The sequence below is a fragment of the Chlorocebus sabaeus genome, chromosome 25 (assembly GCF_047675955.1).
Source record: "Chlorocebus sabaeus isolate Y175 chromosome 25, mChlSab1.0.hap1, whole genome shotgun sequence".
Lineage (NCBI taxonomy): Eukaryota > Metazoa > Chordata > Mammalia > Primates > Cercopithecidae > Chlorocebus > Chlorocebus sabaeus.
The window spans coordinates 54,417,216-54,437,346 of record NC_132928.1 but is presented as its reverse complement, the minus strand read 5'-3'; the positions used below and the strand labels follow the sequence as shown (position 1 = coordinate 54,437,346).

At 45.1% G+C, this 20,131-nt stretch overlaps 1 protein-coding gene across 2 annotated transcripts in view; it reads right to left on the bottom strand.

Annotated features, from left to right (window-relative positions):
- Window positions 1-6,710: 6,710 nt before the first annotated feature.
- The window catches only part of TNR (tenascin R), a 425,309-nt gene continuing 411,888 nt past the window's right edge, over window positions 6,711-20,131 (bottom strand). For both annotated transcript variants that reach the window (XM_007989404.3, XM_037985917.2), the window contains 3 exons: window positions 17,575-17,736; window positions 11,839-12,002; window positions 6,711-10,930 (listed from right to left, as the gene is read on the bottom strand). In XM_007989404.3, coding sequence (XP_007987595.3) covers window positions 10,811-10,930; window positions 11,839-12,002; window positions 17,575-17,736 — 446 coding nt within the window. In that variant the 3' untranslated portion in view covers window positions 6,711-10,810. The remainder of the gene's footprint in view (window positions 10,931-11,838; window positions 12,003-17,574; window positions 17,737-20,131) is intronic.

Sequence of the window (20,131 nt, the reverse complement as noted above, 5' to 3'; positions counted from 1 at the left end):
CTCTCTCTCCTCTCTCTCTCTCTCTCTCTGTCTCTCTCTGTCTCTCTAACACACACACAGACACACACACACAAACACACACACACACACACACATTCTGTAAATCTCCTGTTGGTTCTGTTTCTCTGGAGAATCCTTACTAATACAAACTGGTATTAACGTTTCAATAAAAGAATTTTTTTAACTGGGGAAAAAGAGAGAGAGAGAGACAGAGAGAGACCAAATCTCTTCCGGGAGGAGCAGGGGGTATGCAGGCCTTTCACCTTTTTGTATATCCGGAATCAGTATCGGATCTGGTATACAGTAGGTACTTTTTGAATGTAGGTGATGAGATGAGTGAAGAGGAACAAGAGACTCATTTATGTGTAGCTTTACAAGTCCAACGCATACCCTTTTTATAATTCTTTGAAAGCCTGGGCAATGGGAATATTGTACATGTTACATGAGTGGAAAGATACAGGCCCAAAGGGCCCTAATTTGTGGTGATGTCTTATTGCTGACTGGCAAAGGGGCCACTGCTAAAGCACACGTCCCCAGGGACACTGGGGGCATTACAGGCAAGAAGATGCTACTGGGTAATTGCACTGATTACTAATGTTGCCAACATTTCTCTTGCTTAATAATCCACTTTTAATATTACCCCCTGGCAGTTCTTCGTTCCCATAACACAACAATAATTAAATCTGTGTTCAGATGGTTGTAAATGTACCCAGAGCTCTTAAGCAATGGGTGAATTATACTCATTTAAGTTAGAACATAATTCAGCAACCTCAGGAATAACTACTAATTACTAAAGTTCCTTTAAGTTTCACTGTATCGCATTAGTTTCCATTTTCATTTTCCAGACAGCAACGTACAGGACAAGATTCAAGTGACAGGTTTTTATCTCAATATTACAGCAGTCACTCATCTAGTCCCATAATCCTGAGCTATAGGTTTCCAGAGTGGCTTATTTAAAACAGGACCAGGAAATGTGACTGTTTTTAAAGGGCCACCATGGTCTGACATTCCAGAAATTGTGTTTTTTTGTTTGTTTGTTTGTTTTAGGAAATGAGGATTAAAAGAGGAAACGTGGCACAGGGCAAGGGCTAAGAAAGGTGCCTTGCCTGCTGTGTTTGTGAGGTGCCTTCTATGATAGACGGCCGTGTGGCTGGAGTTTTGTCCCTGTTTTACACATGGCCTCAGGGGTGGGAAGAAGTCTGCTGGTGTCTAAAAAAGACTAGGAAGGATGAGCCTTTTAAAAAATTTATTTCCAGGGTTGGGATTCTGTTCCTTCTTTAAAGTACCCATGATTTCTCCCTTTTAACATGCAAGGTGGGGAAAGGTCTCTCCTTTGTTGTCTGGGGTCTTCACAATGCCCGGTCTGTTCCTGGCTCAGTTATTGAACTCCAAGCAAACGTGAGTACTAAACCACTCCTGGCCACGTTCCAGCAGGCTATGCTGTTTCATGCCTCTGACCCTGGTTCATGTGGCTTCCACCTCTTTTTTTTCTCCCTTGGATAATTTCTGGTGTCATACGACCTCCCCTGGACAGGCTCCTAAAATCCCCCTGCCCACTCCAGCATGGGAGAGCAAGTCTAGGTTTTCGGTGCTTACCCGATGCCGTTACTCAGTTATCTCTGCACTTCCTGACTGCCTGTGCTCCTGGAACTGACTGGAAGAAGTTCCCCTCACCACTCTCTTTTTGGGGCTGTTCCCTGGCTGGGGTCTTAATGTAACCCAGAGGTGAGAGTTGATCTTATATTATGCACTGGGTCCATTTTTAAGGGACAGAAAGGGAAAAGGTTTTTCCAAGTGACCAAGGCTGAGAGGCAGTGGCTAATGGTACATTAGCTGGAGCTGCTCCCAGGCAGAGCAACAGGACCTGGCAGCAGAGGAGCTGACTGAGTGGAGGGCAGGCTGGCTCAGCATGCCAGACGGGTCAAATGTTCTCCGGCAGTACCCATAGATGGCACTAGAGCCTTGGGGATCAGACCACCCCTGGTCACTTCAGGGTTGAGGGAGCCATGAGAGGAGGCTGGAAGGAGGTGGGCAGTGAGTCACCGTCTCTGTGGCTGATCAAGGACTCAAAACTGTACAAAAGGCCCATCTGGTAATGCTAGGGCAGCAGACACCACCACCCATTGGTGACCTTTTCTGATGGTAAAAGCAAAGGGTGAGATGAAATTGGTATTTTTACCTGAAAAGGCTGTTAAAGGTTAAAATGACAAACTAACATTCAGAGGGTTTGGAGGATTTGGTGGTTATGATTTCCCAAAGTGGGTGGAAGGTAGGGAAGAAAGAGAAAGGAAGAGAGAGAGAGAAAGATGCAAAGAGAGAGAGAAAGATGCAAAGAGAGGAGAGAAGCAGGAGAGTAGAAGAGAGGAGAGAAGAAGGAGGGAAGAATGAGGAGGGGGGTCGAGACATTCAGGATATAATGAGAGAACAGAAACAGGGTGGACAAGGCATGTGGATGGGGGAGCAGGGCCATGGGGGAGAACAGTCCACCCAAAGGGTGATGTGGAGAAGACGTGTTGGCAGAAGCGGGCCAGAAACATTAAGGAAAGGAAGCCCAGAGAAAAGAAGGCAGGCCCATCCTTAAGACAGGCATGCCCCCCAGTGCCCCTAGGACTCAGAAGACATGCGTCATTCTTTCAGGATCTTTTATTAACGTATAGAAAATGTGTTTAAAAAAGGAACTATACAGAGGCTAAAAGCAACCAGGACTAAAAATACTAGTTAACAATGGTTAACAAGCAGAGATTCCAGTCTTTGAGCTACAGTGCCATGAAAGGATCAGGGAAGCTGGTTTTCTCCTCTCCCTTCCTCTGTATGTTTTTATTTTTATTTTAGCTCATTAAAGTGTGCATTGTCTGAGGAGTATGTACTCCATTTTCTTCTTTTTTTTCTTCCCTCCAGTCTTTTTTTTAAGTGAGCACTTTTTCAAGCTCATTGTAGCTACAAAGTCAGTAAATTGGTCTTTGTTATTTTTACCTGAAAAGGCTGTTAAAGGTTAAAATGACAAACTCAAATTCAGAGGGATTGGAGGATTTGGTGTTTATGACTTCTCAGAACAGTAGTCTAGAGACCACCAGCATGGGTTTCAGCTGCTCGGAGCCCCAGGTAATGACCCCCTCAGTGTCACAGTGACTTGCTTAGGGTACCTGGGCATCCCCATGGGCCTGGGGAGTATTCGAGGTTGGAATAATTAGATGTGTGTGTTTGTGCATGTGAACCTGTGTATGTATGCATGCGTGTGTGTTTGTGTGTGAATGATTGGAAGGAGGAGCCTGTGTGTTAACCAGAATAGATTCACGTAGATTCTAAACTTTGCATCTGTGGGACCATGGTGTGAGTCTGGGCCTCCGCAGCTGGTAAAGGAGCACTTAGTTGGCTGACATTTTTGCAGGAATCATAGTGTCCGTTGCATCTAATGCACCATTGTCACTGCTGCCCAAGCAGCCCCCACACTGGAAGGGAACCAGTGTTCTGGGGTTCTTTCTTGGGGAGATCTACTCCTTTATATATAAACATCATTCAATTAAAGGGAAGGGGTTTATGTCTGGAGTTTTGGTCTGGCAGCTAAAAATACCAGGTTGCCAAGTAATGATTTCCTTCTAAATTCCCCAAAGTAGCAAAAAAGCTGAGATTGTAGCCATCTGTCCTCTGATGCCTTCCCACCCACTGGGGATGTGGGGCAGGTAAGGAGTGGGGAAAAGAAACCAGGGGGATAAGTAAAATGAATGTATCTCCTGCCTTCTAGCTTCATTCCCTAAATATTTCCACTGTCGTACTCCTGCAGGGGACTGTGAAGGTGTTTGTATCCCTGGAAGTCTGGAAGGAGTGGCCTAAATCAGTCTTCAACCTGCTGGTTTCAACCTACAAATTTATAGGATACCTGCATTTGTACTATCCATACTGGTTTGAATACACTGATAATATAACCCTTTCTTCCCAAATTCTGGAGTGAAATTGATGCTCTGGGAACATGTACCATGTTTATTCTGTGGCTTCTCCTTCCTCAATCCTGGCTACACTGCCTGCTCCAGCCTGAAAAAAATGACTTTGGAATATCCATTCTTATAATGTTGGGATGTTCCCAAAAGAGTGGGGTGGAGGTATTGGGTTTATGTTCTGGTTCTTATCTTCCCTCTCTCATTCCGTTGGGGACCCTCTCCCTCACCTATCAAATTTAAAAAGAAAGAAAAGGAAAGAGATGTCGGGATGTTTCTTATTCCCCGTGATGATGAGACTGAGGGTACCCTGGAGTATAAGGCAAATATAATGCAAGGATTTCCTTTTCTTAAAAGTCAGAGGAAGTGGCGTCAAAGACCCTTGTAAGAATATTAGTAAAGTCCAAGATGGTGGTCACTTGGCTAAATAAATACAAGGGGAGCAGCCTCATGAAGTGGAAAAATCAAGGGCTTCAAAATTAGACAAGGGTTCAGATTATGGCTCTATTTAGTAGCTGTGTGACTTTGAGCATGTTACTTAAGTTTCCTGGCCCTCCATTCCCTCTTCTATAAAATGGTTAAAACTGACTTAAAGTTTATGGTGAGGATTTAGTAAAGTAATATATGTAAAGCCCTTTGCACAGTATCTGGTAAATAGTAGGTATGCAATAAATGCTATTTATCTTAGTCTTCATTTGGGGAGAATCAAATTAAAAAGCCTATACCAGACCTGAACTCAGCTCTGTTACTAATTGCCTGTGTGAATGTGAGCAAATTGCCTAAACTTTCTTGCCCTTGGTTTCCTTGCGAGGAAATAAAATGAGAGGATCAGATTAGATGATCTTGAGTCCTATCCAGCTCTGAAAGTGTATTTCCAACATTTGCCTGTTGGAGGCAGTGTTGAGCATATTAGTGCTCAATGTCAGGATATTAAAGAGCAACACAGGGGCTCCCTGGGGGCTGCTAAACCAGTGATGGGAAGAAAATAATAGTCCATGCATTCTTGTCCATGCGTTCACTTACTGACAATGCATCTGGACTGAAACCCTTTCTTGTGACCTAGATGTTCTAGACCTCTTGGGTGTATGACTTGCTTCTCAGGGAAGATGTTTGTGCCACCTGACCTGAATCCATGGTGCCAATGAGTGAGTGCCAGTACCCAGGAGAGCTGGCCTCATGAGAATAATAGAGTACAATGTTTCTGAACTGGAACGTTAGCATTAGCCCGGCTTCATGGCCCATACAATAAGGAGCTGTTTTATGAAGTTATCAGAGGGGGCTGAGTGTGTCTGAGGAACAAGAGCTGTGTTATTTGGATGCACTGCAAGATCCTTATTAAGCTTGAGGAAGCAGGGAGGATTTCCCGTTTGGAGAAAATGCAACACTGTCCAAAGACCGTGAGGTTTGCCAAGGACATTTGGACAATGAAGTGCTGCAGGTGCAATGAAGTCATGTTTCAGGCAAAGGTTGACCTTAAAAAATTAAACAGAATGCTGGAGATGACAAATCAGGCTTGTGACTACTGGTGATGCAAAAGTGAGATCCAGGCAGAACTGGTTGAGCCAGCAAAAAAAGCCCTTCTGCTTCTGGTTTTCTGTGCAGTGACAGGCCTCGGTGCCTTAGTTTCTCCTCAAGTTAAGTGAGTGAGTGGCAGAAGCTCTGGTGGGAGGTTGGAAGCCAGAACATGAGAAGTCAATGCTGCTTCCTCACCCATGACTGCGCCTGCCTAGTCTCTGCATTTTAGTGTGGTGCCATCTGTAGAAGGCTTGTTTTGAATCTCCAGTGATCCATCAGCTTCTTCTTAATTTTATATTTTTCTTCTTCCCACCTGTTTCTCAAAGCTTGACGAATGTAGAACTGGCATAAACAAATCCAGAGTGGATACAATTAGAAAGAACTAGAGACATTTTTTCAAACTGGACCTGAGTCTACACCAATACATCATCTTAAAGCATATAGGAGTTACTTTCCCTGCTTGTTTTTGAAAGTTTTCATTTCATCTGTGAGTTCTCATCTGGACTGGTAGTGTCCAAATGCTCCAGTATTGTTGAAGAAAGCTTTATCACATATGTGTAGGATTGGGTTATGGAAGAAGCAAAGGTTTGAGGAGGCATTCAGCTAAACATCTTCAGGACTGTGATCAAAGGACTCTGTGATACAGCCAGAGAGAGGCTACAGGCACAAACCCAGAGAGGATAGACCCTCTCTGTCATGGTAACCTGGGTGAAAGCAGACCATCGGCGAAGTGAGGTAGAGCTGAGTATGCAGCTCCTGGCAGCTGGGTGAGAGGTAGACTCCCAGACTTCATACATCTGCCCCACTCCTCTGAGGTCCTGAGACTCCTCCTGCAGCCGTGGCAAGTTTGAAGCAAGTGAAAACAAATTATCCCAACTTCTTTGGGATTATTGAAATTGAACTGAATTTTGAATCTTTCAGAGGTTTCCTAATGAAAATTTAAGAGTGGACAGTGAGATGCAAGTAAGGTGAAAAGTGTCCCCCAACCCCACGCCCTACCTCCTTGGAAGAAAAGACATAGAACTAAGAAATTAGATTAAATAGCATTCTGGTGATAGAAAGCAAGCAGTAGAAAACCATATATCCTGGGTATGTGGCCTCGCCTTTCCTGGAATTCTGGGTGGAGGTTACGAAAAAGAAAAAGAAAAAGTGTTTTCATGTCCCAAGAGTATTTGCAAATCCAGGTCACCAGCTCGTCTATTTCAACACCCATAGCTTGGTGTATCCAGTGTTCTTGCACATTCCATCTTTTCTCCAGAGGAAAGGACAAAGAGGAACTCACAAACTCTTTCCCAACTGATGCTTTTACAAGAGCTCTTTGAAAAGATTCCACAATGACCTTTTGTCCCTTAATCTACAGCTCTGCTCTGGGACTGGATTTGAAAAGTAAAAATGTGATTAGGATTGTTTGGTTTGGCACCGAGCTCATTGGCAACCATGGTTCTTTCGGTCTGGCTTTGAAATATCAGGGTACTTGTTGGTTCTCAGGTGGAAGGAAGTGGGGCGTTAGGAGTCTTACCACTTGATGAGTAGTAGAGGGGTAAGTCGGTAGGTGAGGGACAGGTGGATTCAAACATTTGTAGATGTTTGCTTGGCATTTCCTTGCTGCCATATGCTGTTGTTGTTCTTTTACAAATCAATCTCCCATACAAATCAGCTGGCCACTTTTCCTGGGTCCTGGTTCTGCTTTCCTGAAAAACTGGAGACCTTTCTCAACCCCTCTGACGTTTCACACAGGGTTTCAGGAGGTGACTGCCACCTTGTGGCCACACTTAGTAAGTCCCCGTCCACCAGTTCACTCTGGTCTCAAGGTCAGCAGTTTTCCATAGACTTATCGTTCTTGCCACCTCTTCTACACCTGACCCCTTCACCTTCCAGAAATAACCCTGGTGAATGTGTGTTTGATATGTTGGAAACTATCTTCATATGGTAGAGAAATGCATAAAAGGGAAACTGCCTGGACCTTGGGTCTAGACAGTGAATCTGTTGCAGTCATTGGTGGTGGTTTTGGTTTTGGGTTTAAGTATGTATCCTGATGTGTCTGCAGTCAAACAGCCTCTGAGAAGGGTCTACCTCGATTCCTTTTGAGTCCCTTGAGGGAAACTGGTGTGCATAGGGTGGGTGCTTTGTGAGTACTGCTTACTGGATTTACCTTTGGGAAAAGCAGTTGTGCTTGGAGGAGCAGGATAAGCAGGAATCAGTAAGGAAAGTTAAGAGCGTTGAGTCAAGTTGACCATAGACCTTGGGAAGAGAGTGGGGCACAGTGTCTTTCAAACTTGGTGAAAACTCATGAGAAAATCACTCTACTTAATAAAAGGAATCTATAAATCCTTTTATAGAGGGTTGAATAAGCTGATCTTTGAAGTCTCTTTCTTACTTCAAAATAAAGCTATGCAATGCCGCTGGTACTATTTGTAAAAATGTTCCGTAATGTAGAATGGTTTCAATAAAAGGAAGATTTTGGTTTCCACTGATGTTTCTTGACTTTCACCTGAATTGACAACACATAATCTTTTTCCATTTCAACTTCCTTGATGAAGTGGGCTGTGCTGGCACCACCCAGGTACCTGGGCTCTGTTTTTATGGACAAAAAGAGTTCAGCCTCTTACTCAGCATGATCTTTTCTGCAATATTTGTGTGTGTGTGTGTGTGTGTGTTTGTGTGTTTTACTTATGACTCTTGAATCAATCTCTCTCTTTTCTTTCTCTCCCTTCCTTTTCTTTCCCTCCCTGCCTTCCTGCCTTCCTTTCTTCCTTCCTCATGAAACAGGGATTCTAGTGAATTTTCATTACCTAATTGTGCTCTCTCACCATGCCAATTTCTACTCAGGTTTTCAGATCACAGATTAGCATCATTGACTGTCAAAACTGAAAGGGAAATTAGAATTCATTCTAGTCTAATCTGTCATCTGATAGATGAAGAAGCTGCGGCCCAGAGAGGTGAAACAACCCAGCTGATGTCATGTGGCTAAGATGACAGCTGTTGGCCTGTACCTTGGCCCTCAAGTTTCCCATTCAATGTGCTTCCTACTATTCATTGTTGCCCTATCTCTAGCTAAGTCTTATGTAATTTACATGTTTGTTGAAAGGATCTGTTTCTGTTTTTTCCTCCTCCCAGTTTGTTGAAGCCCATGGTGAACTGAGAAATGGAAGTGGCGCCTAGGGTTTTCAGGGTATGCCTGTCACATCCACACCACAGCAGTGGACAAAGCCTAGGAGCCTGTGGCAAGGAAAGCGCCTCCAGTCAACGGCGGCTGACTGCATCCCCATGAGGTCCGAGGCATGATGGTCGGCCCAAGGGACTGCTCATCCTGGCTCTCAAAACTTGGTAAGAGTGAGAATGTTTCCATTAGAAAATTGCCAACACTCAGGCTCATCCAGTAACTGGTTGGCAAAAGTACACACTGCCCTGGTCAGACAAACATAGGCACTACAGAAAATGGTGCTGGGCCCTGAGAAATGGGAGAGGAAAGGGAGAAGACAGCTCAGAAAACTGGGCATGGATTTGGGCAGATGTTGCAGGGATGGTTGCTGATATTTGATTTGGAGGAGAAATTGAAAGGTCATGGCTTCTAGAGCCTCTAGCTCTCTTGGGCCTAAGAATCAAATCGTGCTAGTGAAGACAGCGTATCTCATAAAATGGGAAGTAGGCCCACAGTTATCACCTATTCACCTTTGAATTTCTGGATGTAATTTCCTTTGGCTGTTGTCATTTTCCCTTTCCAAGGCAGAATAATAAAAGAAGATGGAAGGGCTTCTCATGATCTCACCTCATTAAGGAGGTCTTTCCTGTTTCCTACAGGACCAAAAAAGAAAAAAAAAAATTCAACCTCTTTCCAGGATTATCAGTCAGGGGATAGCTCTCTGGGCATATACCTTCTTCTTCTGACTCTTATTAAACCACCTACACTAAGGATGGCTTGGGTGAAGACAGATATGAGGCCTTCGGTTTGCAATTCATGAAAAAAAATCTGTGACAAATAGGACCAGAAATGGAGAAAACAGGGCTAGGGAAGATCTGTGTTTCCCATGGAAACTATAATCTCTATGGCAGTGCTCTGATTTTGACTTCTTTAGTCCTTTCCTCAATGCCTGATCCAAAAGTGCTAAAAACTACAACCATCTCCCCCTCCTACCTTTGCAGAAAGTAACTGTCCGTCTGACCTGAGGGTGGGGGCAGTGGCTGATGACTCACAGGCACATTGCCACTGTGCCACCCAGGGCCAGGAGCAGGCAATGCCTTGGGAACCAGATTCCAAAATTCTGGTTGGGTTTGTGAGGCTCTGGGGTCTAAGACAGGATAGAATTAGGCAAAAGGCTCCGTCAGGGCCAGAAAAGGGCCACTGTTCTTGAAAGGTAACAGGACATGTGGCTGGTATAGTAGGAGTGTCAGAAGATGAGAATCTTTGGCCCATTATAAAGGACTTGGGGCCGGGTGCAGTGGCTGTAGCTTGTAATCCCAGCATTTTGGGAGGCTGAGGTGGGAGGATTGTTCGAGACCAGGAGTTTGTGACCAGCCTGGGCAACATAGCGAGACCCCATCCCTACAAAAAATAAAAGAAAAATCAGCCAGGTATGGTGGCTCATGCCTGTAGTCCCAGCTACTCAAGAGGCTGATGTGAGAGGATCATTTAAGCTCAGGAAGTCAAGGCCGTAGTGAGCTGAGATTGCACCACTGCACTCCAGCCTGAGCAAGAGTGAGATACTGTTAAGAGAGAAAGAAGAAGGGAGGGAGGGAAGGAAGGAAGGAGGGAAGGAGGGAAGGAAAGAAGGAAGGGAGGAAGGAAGGAAGGAGGGAAGGAAGGAAGGAAGGAAGGAAGGAAGGAAGGAAGGAAGGAAGGAAGGAAGGAAGGAAGGAAGGGAAAAGAACCTGGGTTGCTGGGATGGGGTACAGTTGATCTGTTTCCTCTTAAGGGGAATTGTTGGCAAACCTCTCTTGCTGAGGCTCTTTCTTCTGGGCCAATGTGAGAACGTGGCCATGTCAGGCTGTGACAAAATCATAAATACCTGGAAGGCGGAGGACATCTCGGAAGAAGGGTAGAAAAATGTATGTGCCTGTCACCATAACAATCTGCAGTTTGAATTGGCCCTTTAAGAAAACTTCCTACATCTCCTCCTTGGTGAGAAAGGAGGTGAAGGTTGAGGAGGACTGGGTAGGAGGGAGAATGGAGACTGAGGGTCAGGCTCCAGGGCAGCAGAAACCAAGAGCAGATGGTAGCCAACGGATTCCTGCCACAACCCTGCTTCCTTCACATACTCTTAATATGTGGCAAAACACATTGCTATTACCCTCCCCCCTTGTTTCATATTATAAAATACAAACAAATGACAGAGAAGATTAGTTGGCTCGCAGCCACCCACTGCTCAGAACTGTAAGGACTGCCGTTTTCTCCCTGCCATGAGACGGTGACTGTAGGGGCGCATCTTCATTTCCACAAAGGGGATGGAGAACTCATGTCCTTTCCAATGGTACCAGTTGATGCCCTGGGTGTGAGAAAGAAAAGCATGTCAGGTCATCCCCCACCATGGAACACCCCACTTCATAAAAAGGATAATTATGGAAACAGGGAATCCACAATGTGGGGTTAGCTATTTTCAGCTAACATGAAGCTTCGAGGCCGAGTTCCCAAGAAAGTGAAAGGGGCAGAGTCTCTTTCCAGCTTTCTCCTTAAATGTGCTGCTGGCATGGGTCTTTCCAGGGAGCATGTTGCAGGTCATTCCTTATTGCCAGCTTTGTTTTTGGCTTCCAGGAGTGGCATGCACCAGTAGATGGTTGTAAAATCCCAACAGGGTGGAAGCATTTGGAAGAGAATAACTGCGTTTGACTGCTCACTCCTAATGGGAGACTTAGGCGGTTTCTACCTAGGGTGACAAACCCTTTTGGTTTGCCCAGAACTGAGGGGTTTCCCTGATGTGGGCTGTTTCAGTGTTAACACTTAGAAAGTCTAGTTGGTCCTGCTGGTCTCCCTGTCACCCAGCCCAGTCTATAAATTTGTGGTCTCTGATAGGGAAAGATTGTCCAGTTCAGACTGGTATTTTCAATCTCTATCTTCCTGGGACTGTTTTTAGGGTAAAGTTGAGCCTGTGAAGCTGTCCTCAGAACTGATAAGCTTTCTTCATGGGATCTTCTGGATAAGGGAATGAAATGGAACTTGACTGGGTATCAGGGGCTTCTCTGGGTGAGTTCTGGCTCCTGGGTCCTTTCCTTTCCTTCCTCTGGCTTCTACTCTGTCCTGATCTTATCCCATTGTCTGTATTATTTTTCTCAAGACTCCAAATATTTATTTTTAAAGGGAAATGAAGGACTCGTGTGCGCCTTTAAAACATAAAGCTAAGGGAGCACGGATTCCACAGCTAGGGCTTATTCACAGCCGAGGTGGAGCATCACTTACCTGACTGTGCCTGGACTCCCCGTACTTCCCATTGAGGTTAGTCCGGTGGCAGTTCTTATACCACCATGCTCCCTTGTATGACATGGCACAATTGGTCACTGCAACATCGTTGTCTCTATCCTCTGTAGAGAAAGGGCGTCCTTGATGATAGCTGAGGGAGTCCCCTGCAAAAAAGATACATTCATGAGACGCTCCCATTTGTCACTGCTTTATCAGGATTTTCTGGACATTTGACCCACTTCCAGCAAACCTGGCTTCCACTTATGGAGCCTTCCACTTACCTTTTCATTTCCATCCAGTTTTTCAGCATGGCTCTATTGAACTCTTAATTCACCTTACCCCCAGGGCCAACCACTTCCATGCTACAATCTCCAACCAACTTCCTAATCCCTTCGACCACTTTTGCTGAGAACTTTCTCCACTTAGCCCCATCTCATTGCCCACCCCGCCCCCAACCCTCAGCTGTTTCCTCCAGGCCTGCACTGGGACACGGGCCACTCATGGTTCCTCCTGTCTTCAGAGGAGATGGCGATGAGCCAGGCAGACTTGGGCCATTCTGGGTCACCACCATGCAGCTTCAGCCTGGCTTCTCCCTGCCTCACCAGGCCTGTTCAGATGACACCCAAGAACCCACATTCTGAACTTGAGGCCACATGGGAAGAGGGACATCAGCAAATTAGAGTTCCCATTCATAAGAAATAGGATGATGAAAAAACCATAACCATGTCAAAGGAGAAGTGCTTGGGACATCTGGGCTGTATCTTGGGGAAGAGCGGACTTCAAGAGGGACACATGGCCTATGATCACTGTCACCAAATATTTGATGGGCTATTGAGAAAAAAATTAAATAAAATCTGTGGGGAAGTATGAGGATTAGTAGGTGGAGATGACATTTTTGCAGCCAACAGACACATGAAAAAATGCTCTTTATCACTGGGCATCAGAGAAATGCAAATCAAAACCACAATGAGATACTATCTCACACCAGTTAGAATAGCGATCATTAAAAAGTCAGGAAACAACAGGTGCTGGAGAGGATGTGGAGAAATAGGAATACTTTTACACTGTTGGTGGAACTGTAAACTAGCGCAACCATTGTGGAAGACAGTGTGGTGATTTCTTAAGGATCTAGAAATAGAAATACCATTTGACCCAGCCATCCCATTACTGGGTATATACCCAAAGGATTGTAAATCATGATGCTATAAAGACACATGGACATGTGTGTTTATTGCGGCACTATTCACAATAGCAAAAACTTGGAACCAACCCAAATGTCCAGCAGTGATAGACTGAATTAAGAAAATGTGGCACATATACACCATGGAATACTATGCAGCCATAAAAAAGGATGAGTTCATGTCCTTTGTAGGGACACGGATGAAGCTGGAAACCATCATTCTGAGCAGACTATTGCAAGGAGAGAAAACCAAACACCACATGTTCTCACTCATAGGTGAGAATTGGACAATGAGAACACTTGGACACAGGGTGGGGAACATCACACAATGGGGCCTGTCATGGGGTGGTGGGAGCGGGGAGGGATAGTATTAGGAGATATAACTAATGTAAATGATGAGTTAATGGGTGCAGCACACCAACATGGCACATGTATACATATGTAACAAACCTGCACATTGTGCACATGTACCCTAGAACTTAAAGTATAATAATAAAAAAAAGAGGCATATTTAGGCTAAATATACAAGGAGAAATTCCCTAAATATTAGAGGTGTTCACAAGTGGAATAGACTGCTTAAAGAGGTGGTGAGATTTCTATTCTGAGGGGCAAACAGAGGCTGCATATTCTCTTTTGGGGATATTGTGCAGGGGGCTCAGGTAAATTCTGTATTTAAGGTGAGGGATCAGACTGTAATTAAATTATAATAATTGATAAGACTTTTAGCAGGATCAGGATTTGTGGCTAGGGATGTTGTGGAGGGGGCTCATGCTATTTACTGAATGAAAGAAGTCTTGGGTGCTTTTGAGCTTGCTTTAAGCGAGGAGAGACTTATTCTGATTCTGTGGCTTCTGAGTCCAGGCTCACAGGGGCCACTCAATGCCTCCAATGCTTCCCACCACAACTTAACTCTCAAGAGGTTGATCTTTATTTTATAGGGAAGGCTGATGCCCTCACTGGGGAGTCCCTAACTCAATATGTCATGTTCTTCATCCTGTCTTCTTTGTCTTCCCCTTCCAGTCTCCAGGGACTCAGATTTTATGCCCATCTAGAGTTAACCCCACCATCTACAACTCCCTCTTTCCCATCTCTTCCAGATCCTGGAAAAGTTAAAACATATTGCTTACTTTTTCCTTTTTCTTTTATTTATTTTTATTTATTTTTTGTGTGTGAGATAGAGTCTCGTTCTGTCACCCAGGTTGGAGTGCAGTGGCACAATCTTGGCTCACTTCAATCTCTGCCTCCCAGGTTCAAGCGATTCTCCTGCCTCAGCCTCCTGAGTAGCTGTGATTACAGGTGTACACCACTACACCTAGCTAATTTTTGTATTTTTAGTAGAGACGGGGTTTCACCATGTTGACCAGGATGGTCTCGATCTCTTGACCTCATGATCTGCCCACTTTGGCCTCCCAAAGTGCTAGGATTACAGGCGTGAGCTCGGCCCTTTTTCTTCTATCATTTTTTTTTTTTAAATTTTCACCTCCTCTCACCCTAAGTTACATTCATATCTTTTGTCTTAAAAATTATTAGATTAATCTTACTCCCTAATGATTATTTCTTTCACCATCAGTTCCTTGATTATGCAGTCTCCACCCACATCCTATCTTCTCACTCCCTGCATCTCCCTCTGTCATCTAAAATTTGTCCTCATTATTCCCCTGGAGCAGTTCTCTCCAGCTTCCACTCTGAGGCTGCCTTCCACTGTGGCAGACATGCTCCCAATGTTGGTCTTTACATCCTCCCAAAGCCTGGTTCCCCTTCCCATTTCTGCCTCATATAGCCACCTCATATGTTTAACACATTAAGTCCTGGTTTCTGTCTCTCAAACCACTGTTCAGATTTATAATACCTTTTTCTTAATTCGCAACGTTAGTCAAGACTCCTACTGTCTCCCATTAGGACCAATGCAGCAGTCGCCAGTCGCTCTATGTTCTTCACTTGGACTTACGTTATCCTGTTTGTGGCTGTCACAGGGATCTTCCTAAACCCTGTTTCTATTTTTCTTCTTGGGACCTACAATGGCCCTCCATTGCTACCATGTGAAGACTGAATTCCTCTGCCCCTTGATTTTCCAGCTTCTGTACCTGGCTCTACCTGCCTCACCAATCTTCTCTATTCCTCCTGAATTTACACCCTGCCCAGTCCCTTCACAGCCTCCCCTCCTCCACAGCATCTACTCCTTCTGTAACTTCCAGGGTTTGTTTTCCTTACTATGGGAATCCCAGTTGAATGCAGCTGCCTTTATGATGCCACCCTCCACCACCCAGACTCCCCTTCCACGAACACCCCTTAAACTAGAAATGAGAGGCCAGGCACGGTGGCTCATGCCTATAATCCCAGCACTTTGGGAGGCCGAGGTGGGTGGATCACCTCAGGACAGGAGTTCGAGACCAGCCTGGCCAGCATGGCAAAACCCCATCTCTACTAAAAACACAAAAATTAGCTGGGCGTGGTGGTGTGTGCCTGTAATCCCAGCTACTTGGGAGGCTGAAGCAGGAGAATTGCTTGAACCTGGGAGGCGGAGGTTGCAGTGAGCCAAGATCAAGCCACTGCACACCAGCCTGGGTGAAAGAGTGAGACTCTGTCTCAAAAACACAAAAACAAAAACAAAAAAAGCTAGAACTGAGTACCACTGATTGTGTGATGGGTTATTTCCTGTTTCTTTTTTAAAATTAGATGTTTAGTTTTTGTAAAGGCCATGTTTTATGCTTCTATTGAGTCCCCACAACTTGCACAGTAAACTTTTAGGAGCCGCTCAACAACCTCTGATTGATAACTTAGTTTGGAATTTTCAGTTCTGATCCAAGCAGCGTCCTAGAAACTTGAATGTTTGCAGCCTTGGGAAATGAGGAACAGGAGAAAAGGCTGAACTTGGATCGGAGGCCCTGGAGATGGGTTGATTCAGAAGGCCAGCAAAAATGAGAAACTACTAAAGATAAGGTACAGGAGAATTGGGCGATATTAAATGCCAGAATAGAGGGGATGGGCTCTTCCTCCCCAGAAACCTGATCTAGAAAGAACAACCATTGTGTGATGTTGCCTAAAGAGGATGGCAGCCTAACGAAGCCCAACTTTTCAAATTTTGAAGAAGATGAACTGAATATTCGAGGTGAGAGATAAGACCCTAATTAGCTGATGATGAACAGCCAAACTGTTGGCAGGATCTCCCCGAGACATGAGAGTAGCATGCAGTCCACCTGTTCTGGCCTCCATAGGCCCCGAAGCAAGACGGAGCTGGAACAGAGGGAGCAAGGGCCAGGTCCAAGAAAGGCAAATGAAAGCACAGGGGGATGAAGAGGAGGGAGGGAGGGGGTGCTGTAGGGAAGTTGGAAGGCTGGCTTCTTTTCCTATAGGAGAAATCAGAATGGCTTTTCTACAGGCACAATTCTAATCTTAGAAGTGAATAGCATCAGGTGATTTTTAAAATGATTTAGTCTGGCATCTTGTTTAATATGCTCCATTTCAATGGCTGTTGTATGCCCAAAGTGTGTCAAATTGGGCCTTTTGTTAGGGGCACTTCAGGCTGATGTCATTGCTGTTGGAAATGATCTCAGATGTGAGCATGAGAAAGGAAAGCATGTCTTCTCTTTGGAGTGTCTGGCTAAAAAGAGAAATAATTGAACAGATGCAGTAACTGGAAGGACAACACCCTAATTCTCTTCTTAATTTCAAGAGTCATAAAAATGTTGCTAAAATTACACACCAGCATTTAACCCTAAAATTGGTGTTAATGAAAGGGCCAATAATTCCAAGTATCAAACATTAGAATATTTGGAAAATCAGGTTTTATGAAATGTTTATAATAGAACACAGGAAACAGATTGGCAAAGCCCAAGAAGCAGACTGGATGTTATGTTCTGAAAAAACTACTAATGCAACCAAGCTTGATGAGATGGTTGTTCTGCTTGGTAGAAATAATGTAAAAATCTACACAGAAAACCTGACCATCTATGTGGTTCTTGCAGAGGAATGAAAAGGAACATGGCCAATGAGGAACAGGTAAGTGGCATCATTTGCTCCTTGACCAGGTGTTAGCATGACCGCTGATGGCCAGGGTGGGGTGTTGGGGGCATCTCAGAGAGGGGTGACATCTGTATGATTTGCACTAATTCAAAGATAGTTTTCCTGGATGTCATTGCATGGGAGATTTCTACCCAGACAGTGGATGATTCTGCTCTCACTGCATAAGAGCCCATAGTGACTAATCTAAACAAGCAAAACAATCCTTCTTCGTCTTCACACTGCATCTTTTTTAAACTTTAAAAGCACATTCACTCTACTGGTCTCATTTTTTTCTGACTACTCAGGGCAGGCATCCTTATTACAATTTTCCAGATGGTGAAACTGAAGTCCTGCAAAGTTGCTTTTAGGTGAGTGGTCAGGGAGAGCTGGGACCACTGCCAGTGGTTCCGAGTGGCATGGCCCTTCTCCCTGGCCAGCAGTGAATGCAGGAACTCTGTGGGTGCTGCTGCTTCCTGAGGCAGCTTAGGCCTAGAATCTGGGGGCTCTTGTCCCATGCCCACTGCCCGTGGGGTCTGCTCAGGAGCCATAGGTACCCGCAGTGCCGTTGTAGCTTCCTATGCGGAGTTTGTACAGGTTTCTGTTGTCCTCGACAGAGAACCTGTCGTAGGAGGCGAAGGCGGCCTCCTGGCCATCACGCATATCCACGCGCAGCTCATAGCGGCCCTGGGATGTGATCCTGTGTATGTTGTCCAGCCCTGTGGAGAAGAGCAGAAAATGCACTGAGACTGGCCCCCAGCAGCTTTGGAAAATGGGAGGGAAATGCGTCTGTGGCCTCCAAACATGTTACAGGGAAGAGGAGGGGACTCCAGATTGCTTTTGCTCTTGGTGCTTCACAGGTTGCTATCAAATGGACCCTGCCAGACTCTGAATTTCTTCCTGCAAAGAGGGCAGTCCAGGTCTGCTGATGGGTTTCCAAAACAGGAAATTCAGGGGTTCTAATATCTCCTTTTGACCCAGTAACTGACAAGCCCTGGAGCCTCAGGATTCCTGGCCCCATCCCCTCTCACCTCCTCTGCCAAACCATGGTACTAGAAGAAAATTACAAGAGGTATTACATGGGTGTGAGTCCTTGGGCATGAGTGATCAAAAGCACGAGGTGAAAACATTGATTAGAGGAGTTCAGAGCATCTAGAACATCTTAATATCTCCTGGTAGCATGCAGGAAGGGCTCTGTTGACCTTTCCTCACACTGCTTCTCCTGCCCCCAGCCTAGACTTCCTGGGGCTCCATAGCCAGGTCATAGAATATTATTCTCTGCCTCCTGACTCCAGTCCCTTTCTCTCTAATCTGCCTGCTACATTTGCACTGCTACCTTTCCACTGGCCTTTTCAGCCAGTTACCCTCATTCATCTGCTTCCTCCTTTGCCTCTAAGCTTCCCAGGCCTTGGTCTAATAGATTCTTGTAAGGTGCAAACCTTTGTAAGTCCCCGAGTTAGGCAGAGTCCAGATCCCCCTTCGTGATATGGTGATATATATTTTCTTTCCTTTTTTTTTCTTTTCTTTTCTTTCTTTTTTTTTTTTTTTTTTTTTTGAGATAGAATCTCACTCTGTCACCAGGCTGGAGTGCAGTGACACAATCTTGGCTCACTGCAAGCTCCACCTCCCAGGTTCACACCATTCTCCTGCCTCAACCTCCCAAGTAGCTGGGACTACAGGTGCCCACCACCATGCCCGGCTCATTTTTTGTATTTTTAGTAAAGACGAGGTTTCCAGGATGGTCTCGATCTCCTGACCTCATGATCCGCCCACCTTGGCCTCTCAAAGTGCTGGGATTACAGGCATGAGCCACCGCCCCTGGCCGATATTTTCTTATTTACATTTTCTTACCTGCTTGTCATGATTAGCCATGCCCTGGGACTCTCCAATTTTGATCTACCTGCCCAAACTTTGAACCATTCATCTTATATTGCTGGTAATTTCTCTGAGTCCTAAGTTTTATCTGCTTACTGAACTAGAGTCCCCTTGCTTTGCTGTGATATCTGATATCTATTTGAGTATGCCATGATTTAGAATCAAACAATTGCAGAGACTGAAGGGAATTTAGTGGTTACTCAGGCCAGTCTCTTTGTTTTGCAGAAGAAGAAGCTGAAGTCCAAGAGCGGTGAAATGATTGGCTGAAGGCCATCCAGGTCTGTTGGCTTTCCTGTCCCATTTGAGACTTAGAGCTTTCCTTGATTATAAGTCAAGGGCTGTTTGACTGCTGTTTGCTGTTGGCTGAGTTGCTAAGCCACAACTTACCCTAGATGTGTGCTTGTGCAGATGTAGTAGATGCTGATGGTGCCTTGCTGTGATGCCTTTAATTGGCAGATAGATCCATCCCCCAAGCTGCTACAAGTGTTGGCTGTTAGCAACTTGCAGCTGCCTTCTTGGAAAATTGCCCTTGACCAAATGGGAGTCACTTCATCCTGGAAGCTAAGCTGTTTCCCCCATGCCATGGAGCAGACCTCCATCAATGACTGATGTGGAGGGCTACAAAAGCTTGGCCTCCTTGCCTAAGTGGTGACCAGCTCTGAGGAGCAATTCATGCTCCCAAGCTTCCCTAGGGATCACACTGAAGGGAGTCTCCAGCCAAAACCACATTTTTGTAGTTTTCTCTGCCCTATTTTGGTTCCCCCATTTCCTTCTCCCTGGTGAACTCCCCCAGTAAGTCACTTGAACAAGAATTCCTGTTTCAATCTCTGTTTCTAGAGAACCCCATATAGGACATAAACTATGGGTCATAGTGTTATCCCCAACCTGAGTATTGCTCCCAAACTACACCGCACCAGGCCTAGCCTCTTCAAGAGCCCTCCCTGTCTCCCTCTTACCTACATCATCAAGTGAAGACTTCTATTTCTGATTTTTAAGTTCCCTACTTGCCTCTATTCAACCCACTCACCTCATTGTTTTCTTTCCCTCACTTGCACCTTTCCTCTCAGTGGATGGGTTTCCTCCCTGGCCTCGGTTTGCAGTTATCAGAAGAATTCCTGCCTTCCCTCCTTTTCATCATTTTCCTCCCTTCATTCTTCTGACTGACTCATTCCTCAGTGCCTTCTCTAGGAAGCTGGTCTCTTCCTTCTTTGAATATCTGTGGCCTTCTTTTCAGTGGTT